At 46.3% G+C, this 19,776-nt stretch overlaps 1 protein-coding gene across 1 annotated transcript; it reads left to right on the forward strand.

Annotated features, from left to right (window-relative positions):
* The first annotated feature begins 11,048 nt into the window (after positions 1–11,048).
* TRAF5 (TNF receptor-associated factor 5) lies at positions 11,049–19,486 on the forward strand. Its single transcript, XM_010024737.1, has 10 exons — positions 11,049–11,263; positions 12,365–12,422; positions 13,693–13,794; positions 14,336–14,500; positions 15,030–15,107; positions 15,494–15,568; positions 15,839–15,931; positions 16,887–17,027; positions 17,519–17,687; positions 18,909–19,486. Exons 1-10 carry the CDS (start codon positions 11,049–11,051, stop codon positions 19,484–19,486), a joined length of 1,674 nt encoding a protein of 557 aa, XP_010023039.1.
* Positions 19,487–19,776: the final 290 nt, after the last annotated feature.

The raw sequence follows: 19,776 nt of genomic DNA on the forward strand, positions 1-19,776 counted from the left end.
TCTACCCAGAGCAGGTAGGTTTAATGGTGACTGTAGAACTGAGGAGCTCTGGGATGCTCTTGTGCAGGAGCACTGGCCTGGCCATGCCCCACTTCATCTCGTTTCATCTGCACCGCACTGTTGCTTTTGATTTTAGTGTGAGTTCTGGTGGGCTCCACTTGTGGCTTAAAACCACCCAGGGGCACTTCCTCTGCTGTCAGCCTCGACTGCCTGGGTTTATGTCTGCCACGTGGGGAGGTGTTTGCTGTGGCCAGGAGCCCGGTGTGCCGGGAGCCGGGTGAGCGGAGTTTACACAGTTCATGCTGGAAGGGAGGGATGCGCCTGTGTGCAAGAGCAATTGGAGACGGTGCCACCCTCTGCACCAGTGTGATGGTCAGGAGCCAGTGGTTCCCCGCTGCGTGGCAAAGGAGGTTTTACAACACTGGAAGCAGAACAGGCTGCTAATACCCCTCAAAAAACTCTGCCCTCCCAGTAGGCACTTGCTCAAATATGTAACAAGGAGGTGGTGGAGCCTGGTGTCATCATGTGGCCAGAGGTGAAACCAGGGATGAAACTGCTTTTACATCATTGCAGGGGGGAATCCAGGGGCAAGTGGAGGGAGCCTGGAATAGGCTTTGAGAGTCAGGAGGTTTTGGTGCAATGGGGAAGTGGAGAGATGGGCAGAAAGGTGATGTGGTTTAGAAACTGATCCCTGAGGCAGCACCCTGGGTGGGTGAACTGACAAAAGATTTCAAGAGAAATGAGTGTTTGGAAAACCAGAGGAGGGGGATGATGGACAAGAGGTTTATTTGTGTACATGGACAAGCATCTCATATAGAGAGATGAAGCAGGAGAACTTGGTGAGACATAGATGATTAACACTTCAAGCCCAAGAGGGAGACGAAGGTTACGGACCTAAGTGGAACACGGGCTGGCTGCTTGGAGGCTGCAGGGCTGTGCAGAAGAAGGCCCCTTGGTCAGGCTGGGGACAGTGGGCTGCTTCCGAGCTGGTTGTCAACCACAGCCAGGATATGGGAGGAGAGGCCAAGTTCAGCTCTGCACAAAGGCAGTCTGCAGCAACACAGCACACCTACGGGCAGGAAACTTGAGCTGAAGAGGTGCAAGCTGTTGAAAGATAAGATTCAGAGTCAGGAAGGGAGGAGGAAAAGCTTGTGGTGCTCACAGAAACTGTGGAGGGCACAGGAGTCTCTGCGGAGTGTAGAGGATGAGGAATGAAATGCAGGAGGGGGGAAGATTTAGAAGCTAGAAAGCTGCTGTTGGAGACTTTGACAAAAGGAATTTCAAGTCATTGCAAAGAGCAGAAGACAGACAGCTCTTTATTTCACCCTACAGGCTCTGAATCAGTCTTTATGCAGTTTTATGCAGCTGTCAAAGCTCGGCAGGAGCTTTTCTTTCCGTGCCACATATTGCTTGTGTCACTTTGCCAACCCCCCTCAGTGGGCAGCTGCAGACTTGTAGGGTGCTTGATCGCCTGGGCTTTATTTGTGTCCCATCTTTAAGCTGACCTATAGCCCCTTCTCCAACTCTTTGTCTGACCCTTTGATTCTAGATAAATATATGTTATTTATCACCAATATAATAGTTGCCTACGGAGAGGTGTTCCTCTCTCTGTCCTTGCAAGGAGTCTGTATGAGGTGTAACCTCTCCCCTGAGCTCCCTGAGGCAGTTGGTGGTGGCTGTAGTGGTACAGGCAGGTTCCTTCCCTGGTTCTTGGCAGCAGTTAGTGGCCTGCCCAGAGCTGGGGTCCTGCAGCACCCCCTTGGTCTGGGCCCTGAGTTGTGGTGAGGATTTCACCACCGCTTCTTTTGCTTTCTGGTTCTTTTCTGCCCAAGTTTCTTGGCAAATGACTGTGAAGAGTTAATATTCACACTCTTGGCTGTCAGTCCCTTATCTGTACCGCTCTGGGCTGCACTGTGTGGTTGGTTGTTCCATCCTCTTCCCTCAGCCCAGGAAAGAAGCTCTTCACCCCGCTGGATGACTGGGCTTGGGAAGGTGAGAAAACTTGAGTCATGTGTGTTGTTAATAAAAGTGTTGCAGAAATTTCCATGGTCTCCCCAGCTCAGTCTTGCAACAAACAAACAAGTGTGTGAGAAACCGCGTGCCCTAAACCGCAGCGGGTTTGATATGGGACTGCCCAGACTGCTCTGTAAAGTGTGATTGTCTCTGTTGGGGGGACTGATAAAGCAAGGTTTTGTGTGTAATATGCTGACATTTGCATACAGGGATTCTCTCAGGGTAAGTACATTGCTGTGTCCTTATTTTGAAGAAGATAATATTGAAATCTTAAGGTTATTTATTAGTAGTAGAATTACTACACGAAGCCACCAAGTGTCAACCAAAGCTCAAGGAAAGGAACAATCTGCAAAGCAGTTTTTCCCAAAGTAGTCACTGAGAGACATGCAATGATCAGACCTGTGCTAAGTCGTGTGGTTTTCAGTCTTGTCTGCTACATGTATGTGCTTGAAACTGGAATGTGGCCCCTGCTATGAAAGAAACAGAAGTCAAGGGCTTCTTAATACTGTCTTAGAGACAGCAGGTACAGACAGTTGCCAGATCATATATTTGACGAAAGATAGAATCATCATGGAATCCCAGACTGGTTTGGGTTGGAAAGGACCTTGAGATCATCCAGTTCCAACCTCTGCCATGGGCAGGGACACCTCACACTAGAGCAGGTTGCTCCAAGCCCCTGTGTCCAACCTGGCCTTGAACACTGCCAGGGATGAGGCAGCCACAGCTTCTCTGGGCACCCTGTGCCAGCGCCTCAGCACCCTCATAACGAAGGATTATCTTCCTAAGATATAATCTGAATCTCCCCTCTGGCAGGTTAAAGCCATTCCCCCCTGTCCTGTCCCTACAAGCCTCTGTAAAAGTCCCTCTCCAGATTTCCTGCAGACCTTTTTTAGGTATTGGAAGGCTACTGGGCACTATATAAAGAAAAAAGCCCTTGTCCATTTGTCTGTCTCGCTGTCATTGACATTAAACCTTGTTTCATGGCAGTTTTTCACTGAGGAATTGTGAATATACACCTTGGTGATGCCTGAGATGCACCTTGAGGTTACTAAAACCAGCGACACTGTTCGCTGGTGGGAGCAATAAAGCTCAAACTGGTGCCAAAAGCAAGAGCGGGGTTGGATGCTTAAGGTCGATGTAAGTAATCACCTTTTCAGTGAGTATCATGACTAGGAAAATGTGTGTCCATATGTTGTCAAATATATGTGTGCATTAGAGCAAAACCCACTGCACTCATTAATTCCTGAGGCTGCAGCGGGGGGAATGGTTTACCCCTGGGACAAGGGAACACATCAGAAGAAGAGGGTGGCCAGCCTTAGCAAGATATGAGTTCTTCCTAGTAATCAGGATGAACAACCATTGAGTTGATTCATAGGCTTCTCTATACATGCAGATTAAGTTTTTCATTAAGACTAAGTCAAAGGGTCAGGGGTGGAAAATACTCTGTTATGCCTTGTTCATGGCCAAATCAACTCAATGGTCAAAGCAGCTGTGGTCGTGAACAGTGTATTGCCTTGGGACAGGGGAGGAGACGTGAACTTAAAAGCCCCAGAGACCTAGTTCTGCAAAATATGTAATGGCCTATTACTTGTCAGGACAAGTGAGGCCTTCACTTTGGCTCCAAGACACTAAAAAAAAAAGAAAGGAAAACCTGTTAGTTCTCTTGCTGTCTATCCCTTCATGTTTCCTCATTTCAGTTACTTCTTTCTTTATGTTCTTGTGTCTGTCTTTTCCTTCATCCTGTTTCCTAAATGCCATTGCTGTCTGTCTTTTCACTCATCGTCATTCCTTGAGCCTGCTCGAAACTTGGTCGAGGTTTCAGCACTGCTGTTGTCACTTGAGGAGATCGAGGGCTGCCCACGAACAATGACACCAGCCTGTTGCTCTCCACTCATCTTCAGAGTGAGATTGTTTAACATTAAGATCCTGCTCCTACTCAACTTCTCCATTTGGGGTTTTCCCCAAAGCTTCCCAGAAGCAGATGGTGCTTCCTGGAGCTCTGCTCACAGAGCAGGATGCTTTCTGCAGCGCTGCCTCCTCCCAGCTAAACCACTTGTATCCATCCCTCCTCCTGACCTGCCAGGTTCAAGGAGAACCCTCGTAGGAGCTGGTCTGCTGTGCTGATGCCAGCCTGTGCGGGGGTTGTGCACAGTGACCAGCTTGACCAGGATGCACCCTGAGAACGTGGGTGAAAGATTATCTTCTGGTTTAAAAAGCCTGATTGTAGAAGCTTAGGCTGCCTATAGAAATACAGATTGGACCCATTTAATTGATACCATAAAGAAGGAGTATGCCTTTCCCTTTGCCACTGGCTTCAGCATTGACTTGTCTGTGCCAGAGCTTTAGGGAAGGTTCAGGAAAACACACAGTAGGTTGAGATGCCTCCTGGGAGGGGAGGTGGGAATTGAAATAGGTTAGAAATGCGCTGGGAGCAAGCTCAGTTAGAGGGCAAGGCTGGAGAGGGTATGTGTTATGTTTACTGCAAGATAGAACAGAAGCTTTCTTTGTAAAAGTAGTATTTTAAATAAGTAAGGGGAGACTTAGAAATTGCTGCTTTTATAGAAAATCCCTTATAGAAAAAACTCAAAATAAGATAACTTACTTTAGGGGAGGGGAGTCACAAATAAGGAGCCAGTGGGGACGGAGCCCATGGCACTGCTGTGAGGACAGCACACTTCGGTCTGGGGAAGGAAGCTGGCACACAGTCAGTGCAGATGAAGGCTGCCAGGGATCCTGTGTGCACAGTGAAGTTCAGGCTACACAATCATCAGGGTTTGTAGCCACTTAAATTATTACAAACCTAAATATAAACATCATTTTCTTGAAATGTGTTTTCTCTCAGTCAGAGAGTTCTGGTTTACATGTGAAATGCCCCTGCAGCCCCGTAGCATGAGACACCCTTTGCCAGTGCCTTTTCTCCTGTGAGCTGTCCCTTTGCTTCCTGCCACCAACGGGACCACCAGGGGCTCACAGTGGAGGGTTTCACAGGGCTGGGCCTGGGTTTTCCTTACGTCCTTATGTGTTTCCTGCTCCCCTTGTCTTTTTTTCTTTGGGCACATTGCTCACCCCTTTTGTGAGAGGTGAAAACTCTTCTGTATCCCAGATAAGAACGATGAGAAAAGTTCTTGGTTATCTTGTGTTGCTTCGGATGGCAAAATCTGCAGTCCCTACATCAATGCAGTGAGGAAAAACACTTTCCAATGGCTTGCCTTTTATCCTAACGCTTTTAAAACACTTTTAGACATGATCTTTTCAAAGCTATGCTGGGGGATTTCCACTGCCTTGCTGGTTTAAAGTGCTCATGCTGTTGTTTTAACCACAAAGCTCATGCAGGCGTGCTCTCTTGCACTCGCTCTCACATTTTCTCCCCATTGAGGACCAGCGACAGTTCTCAGGTATGGCTTTACCAAATGCTCTCTTGTTAATGCTGGCAGGAGCCTGACGTTGCTAGTATGGTTCCTCCTCTCTTTAGGGCTCTTCAAGGGTGAACTGTGGCACACAGGGCTGCACAGGGGGAAGGCTGCAGACCCTGCAAGATCTCAGGGGCAGAGTTCACCCCCTGAAGCAGCAAAGCAGTGACAGGGTGTCATAGGGATGAGCGGTGGTGCCAAAATCCCTACTGGTGCTTGGGAAGGTGGTAAAACACCCAGGTATCGCTACAGAAGTTAGGGGAACAAAGTTATTCTCAAGCTGTGAAGGAGATTATTTTAAGGCAGGAGTTTTCCATCTTCCTGTAACAATATTGTGTTGATTAGATATAGAGAGAATTCATGATACTGAAAAATTCATTAGTTCATGATTAGGACATGCAGGGAAAAGAGAAGGTGTAGAAGATAAGCCTGTAAAATCAAACCTACCTCAGCACCAGACATACTTCATTAGTTGTTAGAGTGTGTTTCAAAAACTGTTTTAAGATGCTATCTGTCTTATAATCTATGCCTTAAAAACCCAATGAATCTCAAAGGGGATTTATTGTAATGCTTGACTGGAACTCTATGCAAAGGAAACCCCACTGTCTTACTCTGCTTAGTGAAAATTTGCCTATGGAGATTAGCAAACTGATGCTTGTTTAGTGAGGTTTTACAGTGCTTTGAGAATAAGGTAATACCAGAGTTTGAATTGGATCATATTTTCTATATACAAAAGAAAACACATTTGTTCTGCTGCCCTCTGCAGCAACATCCCCTGCGGGGCATCAGGCATGTATCCGGGAGGAAATTATTGCTGTTAGAAATGTTCTCTCCTGGGTATAAGCTGGTCACTGCACCGTGGTTTATAAGTGATTAGGACAACAGCAGAGCAGCTCCTGAGGCTTCAGGTGAAGCAGGAGTGAGCCCTGAGTGTCACTGATGGGTTTGTGTTGGTGCAATAGGGGATCCTTTCCCTCTGGGCTGGGGGACACAACCGATGCCACCAGGGTCCTTCTCCCCCATGGGGACTCTGCATTTTGTGGCTGTAACTCTTCCTGGGTTGGAATATCATTTAGTGATATCATTTGTCATCATGTGCTGTTTTCCATGTAGTCTGCTCTGTTTTAAATAGGTATTTCAAAGCGTATAGACATTTTTAGACATACTTTAGCAAGCTTTGTTACCTGTTCTGCTCCGTATGTTAGAAGTTGGGGCATAATTTCTTATCCCCAAAACGCAGCATGTTTGTGGAGGTCCTTATATTAGCAATTAACCATATAACTGTGTTATTTTGAATTAGAAATACTGGAGGCAGCTAGTCTACCTTGTTTAAAAGGCAGCTTGGAGAGGGTCATTTTAATGCAAGGTGTGTTCCCCTCCACCGTGTTTCCGCCTCTCACCTCCCAGTGAAGTGAATTGATCATAGACCTCTAAAATTCACAGAACTTTCCCCACCATGACTAAGGCTCCCAGTTCAGGTGCTCCATAAAAGGTAGAATATTTCCAGAGGGAGGGACAGGGTATCTTCTAAGACTTGTCCCCAACAAGTGCCTTAGGGCAGAGCAATAGAGCTGAACTAGAGGTAGGAGCACAGGGACATAGGTGTGTCATTTTTATTCAAGGTATTTCATGGAAGCATTATAAGTAAGGAAAGGATCATGGTGCTTGTTACTGAGCAATACCCCAATCCTGGAGGGTAGCTGAGCGTTACCCTCCCCTCTCACAGTGAACCTGGCGAAGGTGTGCTCCCAGCCTGTTTGCTGGGCACCGAGACCAAGGACCCTGTCTTTTCGTCCACGTGTGATGACCAAATCTGTGATAACAACTCACGTGTTTGCTTTTCTCAGTCTAAAAGATGGGGTAGCATTCAGTGCCTGTGCCTCGGGTCTGCTGTCCTGGAGGTGCTGCAGCCTGCTGTGGTGGTGCTCTTGTAGCTCAGTGTGGACCTTTGCAGTGGCTTGGCTGCATGTGAGAGAAAACAGGAGAAACATACTCTCTTTTAAAAGAGCGATTACGTTACAGGGATGGTTTTCCCTGTGTGCAGCCTGTTTTCATGGCTAAAAGAATGTAATCTCTCCACCATATTTCAATGTGGTGTCAGCATCGCACACCACTTCTCTCCATTCTGGCTGCTGGTGGCATGGACAGGCAGCAGCACTGCTGGAGGGGACCTGTCTGAACACGGCTTTTAATATACGAATGTGATTTTACATTATAGCAAGCCATGCCCATGCTGATTTTTCTCTTTATTATCCTGTTCTGCTCATGCCTTGCTCAGTTTCTGAGCAGTAGGATGTGCTAAGTGTGGAGCGTGTTCTTGGTGTGCTGTTTGGTGTGGGGCCAGTTAAAGCAGCACAGCCAATATATAAGAAAGTTTGGTTTTGTTATGACAATTCTCCCCCTTGGATTACTCCCAGGGAGGCTGAAGCATCTCTGAACAACATCATGATGGAAAGAGTTGTTCCAGAAGCTTGGAAATGGGAGGAAGCTGCAGCTGGGAGCAATTTGTACTGCACTGCCATTGAGCTCCCACTCTTTGGTAGCTGTCTATAGGACTTGGGCTTAGCTCATAGTGATTCATGCTACTCTTCTATGTGTTGTCAGAATTAATTCTATTTATTTCAGTATATGGAAATCCATATTTTTTTACATGTAGATTTTCAGTGCCCACAGATTGGTTTCTATGTGTGTGCTGTTGCAGTGGAGTGGCAATGAAAATCCCTTTCCCACATGTGTTGTGCATCTGCCACAAGAGGATCCTTATGCAGCATGAGCCTGCCAATCTCTAATGCTTTAAAAACAGCATTACAGCTCACACACATGCTGAAAAATTGCAGTGTATGCAAAGAAAGGAGCCTTCCCATTGCTCTTGGCTGTGAAGAGGCAGAAGCGAAAGCAGATTGTCTCCTATGTGGGCCAAGCATTAGCGTAAGCAGGAAATTGATTCAGTTAACCATTGGTGTGCTCTTGCTGTCACTAAAAAGCACTTTTTCCCCTGATGGTTTCCCTTTGGTTTCAGTCCAGAGAGCACAGACACTGGAAGCTGAGTCACGGAATCACAGGTTGGTTTGGGTCGGAAAGGTCCTTAAAGCTCATCCAGTTCCAACCCGCTGCCATGGGCGGGGATGCCTCACAGTCGACCAGAGGTTTCTGTTCTTGCCTTTTGCTTGAAGTGCTCTTTGTGGTGCCCTGAGGTGCTCACTGCCGTGCAACATGGTCCTGAGCGAGGCTGGGGTAGAGAAAGTGCTCTCATGGAGACACCGAGAGTCCCATCTTCAGGAATGGGATCTGGTTGGGTGTGTCATGAAGGTGTTTAAGGAGATGAGGGCTCTCATTTCAGTAAGGGAGTTGGAAGGTGCACCACAGAAGAGCGCTCCTTGCAGGAAGAGATGGGAATAAATGTGGTTGAAGGAGCAGCGAGAGCTGTCAAGGAGTTTCCGGATGGGGTTTTGGGCTCCTGACTGTGTTTCTTCTTGATGTATCCCATAACTTTGTTGCCTAAAACATCTGTAACACTGTTCACCCCAGCTGGAAGTACTTGTGGAGTTAAGGTAGGCACTTAGAGGTAAAACATGGCTTTGTGTGTGTGTTCTTAAACAGTGCGGTGTTAACATGCTAAACCATACCGTCAGATGATGCGAGCCCTGGAGGGCAGCAGGGCTCAGGGATGCCATGTAGATGGGAGAGAGGAAGGAGACGTGTTTCAGGGTTCTCACTGACTGCTGACAGGCTGAGTTCGTAGGAGCCCGGTGCCGTAGGCAGCCTTCGCTGTGGAAGGTAATGGTGGCAGCTCTCCATCTGCCTTTGGGACAGCAGTGGCTCTGCTGCTGGCCTCTGCCACCGAGGCAGCCCAGGCACGAGGCTGTTAATCTCAGGCTGATTTTAGCGTCTCCGGTTGACATGAGGAAAATAGAACTGCTCCCCATTAAGCATCAGAACCGGGAACCCCATTTTCAGAGGAGAAAAGGAGTGACGCGGACACTCATCTCTGGTTTGAAGCTGTTCATTTGGAGGGATTAAACTGTATTATTGCAAACATCAGTTGCAATAATAAGTCTTTATGCCTGGAATATGACCAGGGTTTGTATTCCTGTGGGTTACTGATGTTAGATGATCAGCTGTGCTGGAGTAAGTCTGACATTCAGCCTGGTGGAGGGCAGGGAGGCTCTCATAAGCTGGGCAAGTAAATGCTGTGTACAACCATGAACAAGGGTGCTGAGTTGCAGTAGCACATAAACTTCTGCTGCGAATGAGGTTGGTTAAGAGCTTTGGCTTGTTTTTGAATGGGGTATTTTATCTGTCCACAGGATTTCCTCACCCAATATGGAGTATTAAAGTAGAAAGGAAAATGGATGTCGCTTTCTGAAGCCTAAGGTGGTCTGTGGCAGTGCTCGAGCTGTGTGTAGCACAGAAGTAATTGCTGCTTTCAAGGGCCAGGAATCCACTGCAGCAAGGAGGTAGGCAATGTGTCAGTACTTGGCAGACTGCTTCATGCCAGCCTTAAGGTTACTAATGGTGATGTGCTGACCCTGCTTCCCTGCGAAAGCAGCAGATCCTCCCAGTGGCCTTACAGGAGCTAAGCCGGAGCTCTTGGGAAGGTGCTGATGCCAGTAAGAGTGATTCAAGTGACTGCCAGGGTGGGTGATGCACACAGAGGAGAAAGAGCATCCCACAGCACAGCTACAGAACTGAGCACTTCCCCTCTGAAACCACCTGAGAGCTTCGGAGCTTTTGTACACATCCTGTAAGGAACAAATGTCTTCTGAAGGCAAAGCTGCGAGGAACGAAAAGCAGAGTGGCTCTGGGTCTTGAGCTACCTGCAATAAAAAAGCCCCAGACTACTGCGGGATTGAGGGACCGGTGACACATCTCAAGGTTTGTGACTTAGGGCTGGAAAAATACGGTTATTTTCCTCTGAGAACATTAACGTTGCATTCTTGTGCTGTGTGTGAGCTTTGGTAGCTCGAGAGGAAAACTTCTGATTACAATCTTGCTTTTCTTTTTTGTTTTCCACCCCCTCTTTCAGGCAGGATTAACAGAGCTGAGAACTTGCACAGAACTAAGTGAAAAAAGTAGGATTAGAGTTTCCTGCCATAAATGAGGAAAAAGGAAGATGTCAAGTTAAGAGGCTTGGATTTCTGTAACACCTAAACTGAAGGTAAAACCCTCTTGCTGCCTTTTTGTATGCTCCTTGCTGTGAACCACAAAGCTATCCCCTGCTTGAACCACTGCAGTGAACTGGTGATGTTCCTGTGGATGGGCTCTATGTTAAGTGTAGAGTTTCCTAATGGATTAGGGCCGAGACTTGGCCTCTGCTTTCCCAACCATGCCTGTGACTCTTGGAAGTGTTTTGAGACTAAGAGCTGCTGCAGGAAAATGTGAACCCATGAAAATCTCTGTTCTACAGACTAATAGTCAGACTGTGGGACTCTTCCAAAGTGTGCTGTGACGCTTGTCGTGTCACCACTGTTCTGTTTGTTGTTCTTCCATAGCTGGCGCCTCATTTCCCTCTGAAACCTGTCGCACCCTGCTGCAGATGACACCCCCCTGCTGCAACCGGTAGCTACGGTGCGTGGTGAATGCTGGAAGGGATTCCTCCTGTGCCCGGTTCCCAGTGCAGCTCTCATGGCCTGCGACGAACCCGCTGCTCTCTCGGGCATCCTCACGCGCCAGAACTCCTCCAGCGCCGTCTCCCTGGACTTCCAGCCTGATGCTGACTACAAGTTTGTGGAAGCCTTGGAAGACCGGTACAAGTGCACCTACTGCCACCTCGTCCTTCGCAACCCCCACCAGACGGGGTGCGGGCACCGCTTTTGCCAGCAGTGCATCCTTGCTTTGAGGTCAGTGCATCCTTATTATTATTATTTATTAATCTCCTCCTGCAGCCACAAGCTCCCCTCCTCAGAAGAAGTCAGTTCCTTCTACAGATCAGCAGTGAGGGCCACAGATAACACTGAAGGAGTTGGGGGAAAGACTCTGTTGGACTCAGTGCCTGCGTGCTTAAAGGTGTCTTTAAAGACCTTACCCGCAATACTTTGGCAACCACAGGGAAGTCGGAGTAAAGCAGTTGTAAGCTTAAGCTCTACCCCATGAGGTGCTGTTTCAATCTGTAAGTCTAGCATCGTGCCATTCACACGAATCTGTGGCATTAACATCTCACAGTGTCAGCACCACTGGTTAGATTAAGCTATTTTCATCTGCTTCTCTGTAATTTCTTTGATTTTAGGGGAGTTCTAAAACTGATGGCAGTATTGTCTGATACCAGAGTCAGGTCACAAGGCTGCTGGCATCCATCTGCTTGGGATTTAGCTGCAGGTACAAGTGAGTTTACCTGACAGCCCTGTCTAGGAATGCATTATGTACTGCTTGGTGTACCCGAGGGCAGGATTTGGCCCTGAAGGCTGCAGAGGAGCCAGTTTGTGTGGATGGATGTCGCCATTTACCTGTTACATGCTTCATGTTTGCTGCTTTCTCTCCCTGGGCTGCCTCCCCTTCACACTGCCTCAGGAAGTGTTTTCCCATCTCTTACTGTGGGACTTCTGGAAGCCTTTTGAGACAGGGGCCATTAGATCTCCTGTTAGCAGTGTAGCAAGGCTTGCACCAGGCAAAGACGGGGTTTAACACACACAATGGGACTTTTTCTAGATATGACATGATGGCCAGAGAGTGACAAAGTCCTCTTAACTAAAACCCATCTTATCAGCACTCACAGGACAAACTTTGCTTTCTGTTATATATCCACTGTTGCTGCTTAATGCCCTCTCAGTGCTATGGGCAGAATTTGGCTGCATAGTTGGCAGACTAAAGTGATTTTGAAGCCCTTTTTCTGGGTTTTATGGTATCCAGTATTGACTTCTGCCAGAGTCAGATTCTAGCATGGCCCAATGAGGTTAAATAAATCAATTTTTCTGTGGGATAACACAACTCTTCTGTTGATCTAGAGAACTGAACGCAGTACCCACCTGTCCTGTCGACAAAGAGACAATAAAAATGCATGAGGTAAGTGGCTGTAGTTTTACTTCAGCAGCCAACACCTGCATGGAAAAGGCAAGACAGCTGAGGACAAGTTGGCTTTTAGTCTGTTAGACCTTGGGGCAGAGCAGCTTTGGTCTCTGAACTGATGCTAAGGGAAGCAGTCTGTTCAGTGGTGCTCTCCCACAATGGAAGTGTGGGTATGGAGCTAAAGCTTCATTTTACATCTCGTGCTCTGAAGCTATTTCATTTTAGTCTTCTGTACTTCCAGGAGAGTGCTGAAAAGTTTCACAAAGCTTTAAATCTTCCCTAGTCATCAGATGTCATGTTTAGTGGAGAGTTTAGTGACTTGCCTTTTTAATGCCCCATCTTACTGCATCATCTTGTCTTTGTTTTCACTTGGTTATAATTTGTTGCCTTTACTATTGCCATTATATCTCCTTAACCTTGCAGACTTAATTTACTTGTGGGTAACTTTTCAGAGGAAAAGATAAGTTCATGCTTCTAATTTTGCAAGCTACTGATTCTTCATTATTATTATTATTTATTAATGTATTAATATTTATTACTGTATTCATTTGTCCTTATATCCATGCCAAAGCTTGAAAGTATGCTACATCTTTGTTCCTGCTAGAATGAATTTTCCAGTGAAATCAAATGTCTCCTTCCTCTCTCTCCTACTCCTGACAGGAAGCTGCAGTCACACTGTCCACATGAGTTTTGGTTTTCATTCACTATCTTCCACTTGGTGCAAACTTTTGACAGCAGCAGTGCACCAGCGAGCAGCTTTAGAATGCTTCTTAAAGGAAGATCTCTAAATAAGACTGGAAGTTTGCTCTAGGGGCTTAATTTGCTTCTGCACACACAGCTGGGAACAGTGCTGTTTCCCAGAGCCTAGAGAAGGGGTAGCTCAGCAGCATCGCCATCCCAAAGGCACGCTGCACTACTTGTGCGTCGGAGGAGCATGCACAGAGCTAGTCTGGCCTTTGGGGCCCATCAGCTCCAGCTGCTTTCTTCTCAATAAAGGCAGGCTCTGGCAGTGGTTTTATAGCTCCTGAGCTATTAATCTTGCTGGCTGTGGGATGGATCAGCATTTGTGGGATAACTATCTGGTAAAAAACCCTCTCTGCTTATTAGAAAATCCATATATGTGTTAATTTCTATTTTTAGTATACATTCTCAATATGAATCATCAAGAATCACACAGAGTCTACACTTGTGTCCTTAAAAGACTTATTGTGATGTTTTGCTTTTTCACACGTGACCACATGTGAAGGCTGGTTTGTTTCCTTTACAGGTATTCAAAGACAACTGCTGTAAAAGAGAAGTTCTCAACTTGCACGTGTTCTGCAAAAACATTCCTAACTGCAACTCAAAAATCATGCTGGGGCGGTACCAGGTTAGTCTGATCCAAGCTGGAAATTTGATTTTCATGCAAACTCTGTGTATTTATGAAAATCTAAATTCCAGGGATTGTCTTCAGACTTATTGTAGCAATGTGGTTTAAGTACAAAGGTTATAACTCAGCTACACGCTGTAAGTAACAAATGTTAAGCTCAAAATACTGTGGCTTGTTCTAGCTTTGCCTTAGGTTATTTGTTTAATAAGAACCATTTGCTTTATGTAGCTTTAGTTTATCTACAGTAGCTCTACATACCTTCTGTATGCCTAGGCACCACGTGATGGTTGGTTCGAGAGAACTTGCCAAGACTGTGCATTTGGGCCTTTTTCAGCATTTCAGTTGAGCAAAAAGTAGAAGTCAAACAAAGGAGTCTCCAAATTTTCACATTTTCTTCAGTTTTGAGGTTGGAAAAGAAGGTGGTTTATGGAGGAAAGAGCATTTGGAGTTTTGTATGTTACCAAACTGCCGACTGTCTCTGTGGGTCTGTTGGAGATGTGATGGAATTCTTTGGGGTTTAATTCGCTGTTACACGTTGCAGGAGCATCTCCAGCAGTGTTTGTTCGAAAGTGTGCCATGCACCAATGATGGATGTTGTGACCAAATTCTTCGGAAAGACTTGGAAGAGCACTTGAGCCAGCACTGTAAATTTAGAGAAGAAATGTGTCAGTACTGTAACAAATACGTGGTGTTGGTTAACATCAAGGTAAGACTGAAAAGCATTCCCTGGGAATCCATAGCAGGTGTTTCCTCTTCATGTTGTTGAGTGAAAAGTTGCCAGCACTGCAATGGGACTTAACTCCTGAAGCAAAATTTGGCTGAGTAGCTGAAGGAAAAGTATAATAAATGTGCTTTAAGTAATACCAATTACTGTTGCTCTCTTATGAACAACAATATGATATAAAATCATAGAACAGTTTGGGTTGGAAAGGACTTTAAGATCATCCAGTTCCAACCCCCTGCCATGGGCAGGGACACCTTCCACTAGAGCAGGTTGCTCCAAGCCCCTGTGTCCAACCTGGCCTTGAACACTGCCAGGGGTGGGGCATTTACCACTTCTTTGGGCACCCTGTGCCAGCGCCTCAGCACCTTCACAGTGGTGCTTGCGCCTTGCACATGCTTGCACATGGGGCTGGCACCTGTGTTGTTTGGCATTACCTTTTGCATAGCTTCCTCTGTGTACATTACTTTACAAAACTGCAACCCATTGCCTTGTTTTGTTTCTTTCTCCCCAGAATCATGAGGAAAACGACTGTCCTGATTATCCTGTGCCTTGTCTCCACAACTGCTCCCAAACAATCCTGAAAAAGGAGGTACTATTACTATTTTCCTGTACTGTGATTCAGCAGATCACACACACATTTATGAAGGCTGAAACGTTGCAGACCCCATTGGTGGTTCCAGTAACCAACGTTCCCATAAAACTTCACTGCTCTAAGTATTTTCTTTGTTCAGTCCTAAAAGAGGTATATGTCTCACCTTAGAAGTGAGCTATTTGGTTACTGCAAACTATTGGCATTTTGCAGTGTGGAATAATATCTGGCTTGCTTATTGATTCAGAACATTCGTTTTGCTCTCCAAACGATCAGTGTCATGACATTGGCCTTTATTCACCCTGTATACAGGCATTCAGGCTTTATCAGTGCAGCAAATTACTTAATGTTTCTTTCCTAACCAGTTTCTTTGTTCATACCTGCAGACTGAAAAGCACCACACTGTGTGTCCCGAGGTGGAAGTGGACTGCCCATATAAGCAGTACGGCTGTCTTGTGAAGGTACCAGTTTATACATCTTTGTACTGGGGCTGCAATTTGTCTCCCAAACCATTCAGAACAATTAACTAGAGTAACCGTTTCTTGTTCTTTCACAACCATTTCTAGTACTGGCTCAGATGCTGCACTAGGGAATCAGGTCTGCCATTCCCTCACTGTCAAGGCACAGAGGAGACATTTTAAGTGCTTGATCAGTTAATATTTTCCTAACAGCTTCACAAATCTGCATATCTTATTGTTTTGTTGTTTGACTCCCGCCTCTGCCTCACTCAGGTTAAAAGAGGGAAACTTGCTGATCATGAGAACAGTGCCCTGCGGGAGCACATACTGCAGATTTTAGACAAGAACTCCCAGTTGGAAGAGCAGGTAAGTCGTATTTAACAAGCATTTCTCGGAGGTTCCTGGCTGGTTGGAGGATGATTCTGCATTTGTTACCTGGTTTTGCTCAGCCACATTGTAAAAGACTGTTTTTGTTATCTTTGCACGCCTCAGGAGACAGAATAAGCTCTTCTAGTCAAGTCAGTCAATTAGATGGAAAGCTCTCTGGGCTCAGGCACGTATATTCTCCCCCAAGCACAGTGGGAGGATCATTGCATTGCTCACCTCATTTTATTTCAGTCTTTGCTTACAGTGGGTACGAGGTTTGGAGAGGAAGCATTTTGAAGTTTCAGTGGCCAGTCAGATTGCTCATAAAGGAGCATTTAGATGGCCAAGACACCCCCTCTATAGTGGCAGCACAGAGTCGTGCAGAGCCATTTGCAAGCACTTCCCACTCAGGATCATTTCTGAGGCTCCCAGCAGGTGACACTGGGTGTACACCCAATCCTACCAAGGCGAATGCATCCAGACTGATGGGTGACTTACTGTTTTGCTTGTTTACACTAGAAATAAGTGCCCCAAAGTGCTACAACTTGATTTTGGAGTTAGTATCCTTCATTGACTAGTCTTTTACTGGTTAGACCTCGGTAGAGAAAAAGCCATAATAAATGCATATACACACATAGAAACACACATGCACATGTGTGCACGTACTATTCTACCATAGAGCCAAATGGCTCATTGTGATGGGGATAAGAGGGAATGAGTCTCTTTGTGCCTGCCCCCACACACATCTATTAAAGAGTATGATTTCCTCATGTTCAGTTCTTGCCAGTGCTTATCCATGAGCTGTGAATCATGGATAGTGCTTTATCTAGCTACCTTAGAGGCTTTGCATCGTAAACTCTTCCACTTTCTCCTATATGGTCACATATGTCTTAATTTGATTGTTGTATGTTTTGGTGTGCCTTAACGTTTTCACTCTGTTCTTTCCATCCAATAGATAACTGACCTGTATAAGAGCCTGGAATGTAAAGAGATTAAAATCCAGCAGCTAGCAGAGGCCATTAAAAAGTGTGAGCAAGAATTCAGGCAGTTTACACAACTGCTTGGTAAAAATAACAACTTGATGGTAAGCACACAGGTGAGACGCTGGTTTTGTCTGTTTTGCCAATTGCTTTCTTGCATCCTGAAATACATTTCTCCAGTAATAGCTGTCATTAATAGCAGGGCAGTAACAAATCTCCCAGACACTTCCCAAGCCCTTCTTGTTGTCTGTTGTTTTTTCATGTTAACCAACAGAGAAGTTTAGAGCAAAAAGGACTGTACAAATCCTCCTGGTCACATCCTCATGGCAAATATGCAGGTGTAAATGTGAATAATCAGTTGCGTGAAGTGATGCAGTGTGAATGGGTCTGAATGAGGGATGGCTTCTCAGCCAGTAAATGTGCTGAATTAATGATGGAGGAGCACTGGGTTATGTTCCTAAGGCAGCAGAGCACTTGGAACACATTGTACAGCTGATACTGCTGACATGCTAAAGACTTCTCTATCTCGTTTTAAATGAAATGGCTGATCTTATGGATGCCTCTTGTCTCCACTTTCCCCCCTCTTCCAATGGCATGAACTGGGAAGGCTCTGGCCAGTCACCTGGACAAATCTGCACGCCTGGAGTCACAAGTGAAACAGCTAATACAGATGGCAAACCAGCAGCAAAGTAAATTAGACTTGCAACCTCTGTTTGATATGATTGAAAATGTAAAACAGAAGATTGCCCTGATGGAGGCATACGATCAGCGCTTGGGTATGTTGGGACTTCCCATCCTTTTCTGCACAGGTGTGGGGTTTTTGCTGATTTCCTGGCTAAGTAGAGACTCTGGTACTATGGTCACTCAATTGCAGCTCTTCTTGCTTTCTGAGACCAAACCATGGTGGTGTGTGCTGTGTGCCCCCGAATTCCTGTGGCACTGCAGGGGCAGAGAGCTGGCCTTGTTGAGGCTGGTGCCCTGTGATGGAAGCAGTCGTGCTATTCATATTCAGGCATTAAATCTGGTTTGTAGTTACTAGTTTTCCTTGTTCAACTACCAGCTGCAGTTACATTTTTAAGAAGTTTACAGCTGTGGTAACACTAGTTCATAGCCTGTGCTCAGGCTCGAGTAGCTCAGTTTCATAGAATCATAGAATTACAGAATAGTTTGGGTTGGAAGCAATGAGCAGGGACATCTTCACCTAGATCAGGTTGCCCAGAACCACATCCAGCCTGGCCTGGAATGTCTCCAGAGATGGGGCATCCACCACCTCTCTGGGCAACCTGTGCCAGTGTTTCACCACCCTCCTTCTAAAGAATTTCTTCCTCACATCCAGCCCTCACATCCAGCGTGAATCTCCCTCTTTTTAGTTCAAACCCATCACCCCTCGTCCTGTCACAACAGGCCCTGCTGAAAAGTCTCTCCCCAGATTTCCTATAGACCCTTCTTAAAAGAACTGAAAGGCAGCAACAAGGTCTCCTCAGAGCCTTCTCTTCTCCAGCCTGAACAACCCCAACTCTCTCAGCCACTCCTCATAGCAGAGGTGCTCCATTCCTCTGATAATTTCTGTGTCCCTCTTCTGGACCCTCTCCAACAGGTCCATGTCTTTCCTGTACTGAGGACTCCAGAGTAGAGGGGCAGAATCGCCTCTCTTGACCTGCTGGCCATGCTCCTTTGGATGCAGCCCAAGATACAATTGGCCTCTGGGCTGCAAGCGCACATTGCCGAGTCATGTCCAATCTTTCATCCACCACAACCCCAGGTCCTTCTCCTCAGGGCTACTCTCAATCCCTCCATCTCCCAGCCCAACCAGGAGTTGCCTCAACCTGGGTGCAAGACCCTGCACTTGGCCCTGTTGAACCTCATGAGATTCATATGGGCCCCTTCTTGAGCCTGTCCAAGTCCTGCTGGATAGTGACATCTTGGGTCCAGTTGCTCTTTGTATCCAGTGCTCTGACAGTTTTAGTTTACTAAACGTTTCTCTCTTCCTCCCCTAGTTGTTTTGGAAGGCCAGTCCAGCAAACACGATCTCCAGATCAACATTCACAAAGCACAGCTCAATAAAAACGAAGAACGCTTCAAGCTTTTGGAAGGCACGTGCTACAATGGGAAATTAATCTGGAAGATCACAGACTACAAGATGAAGAAAAAGGAAGCAGTGGAAGGCCGCGTCCTCTCCATATTCAGCCAGCCCTTCTACACCAGCCGCTGCGGGTACCGGCTGTGTGCGAGAGCCTACCTGAACGGGGATGGCTCAGGGAAGGGAACACATGTCTCCCTCTACTTTGTAGTGATGAGAGGGGAGTTTGATTCCCTGCTACTGTGGCCTTTCAAGCAAAAAGTCACACTTATGCTTTTGGACCAAAGTGGGAAAAAAAATCACATTGTGGAAGTCTTTAGAGCTGACCCCAACAGCAGCAGTTTCAAAAGGCCGGATGGAGAAATGAATATTGCCTCCGGATGCCCACGCTTCGTGCCACACGCGGTCCTGGAGAACACAAAGAACACCTACATCAGAGATGACACTCTCTTTTTGAAAGTGGTGGTGGATTTAACTGATCTGGAGGAACTGTGAAAAGCGTGCCTGATCAGTGTGGCTGCTTTAACCATTAAGGAAGGCTTTCTTGGTGACCACCAGCCATGCAATAGTGAATTGCCACTAGTCAAGCTACTGATAATGTTTTGAGGCTTTTGGACTGCATAAAAGACAATAAATTGCCAAAGCGTCAGACTTCCCTTTTATAACCCTTTTTTTCCAGACTGCGTTTTCCAGGTAGCTAGAAGTCCAGTTTGATGCAACATGCATTTGATCTACTCTCAGCTCAGTCCAAGCTGGGGGGAATCCTTGGCTCCCATCACCAGACT

The sequence above is a fragment of the Nestor notabilis genome, unplaced genomic scaffold (assembly GCF_000696875.1).
Source record: "Nestor notabilis isolate BGI_N333 unplaced genomic scaffold, ASM69687v1 scaffold3122, whole genome shotgun sequence".
Lineage (NCBI taxonomy): Eukaryota > Metazoa > Chordata > Aves > Psittaciformes > Psittacidae > Nestor > Nestor notabilis.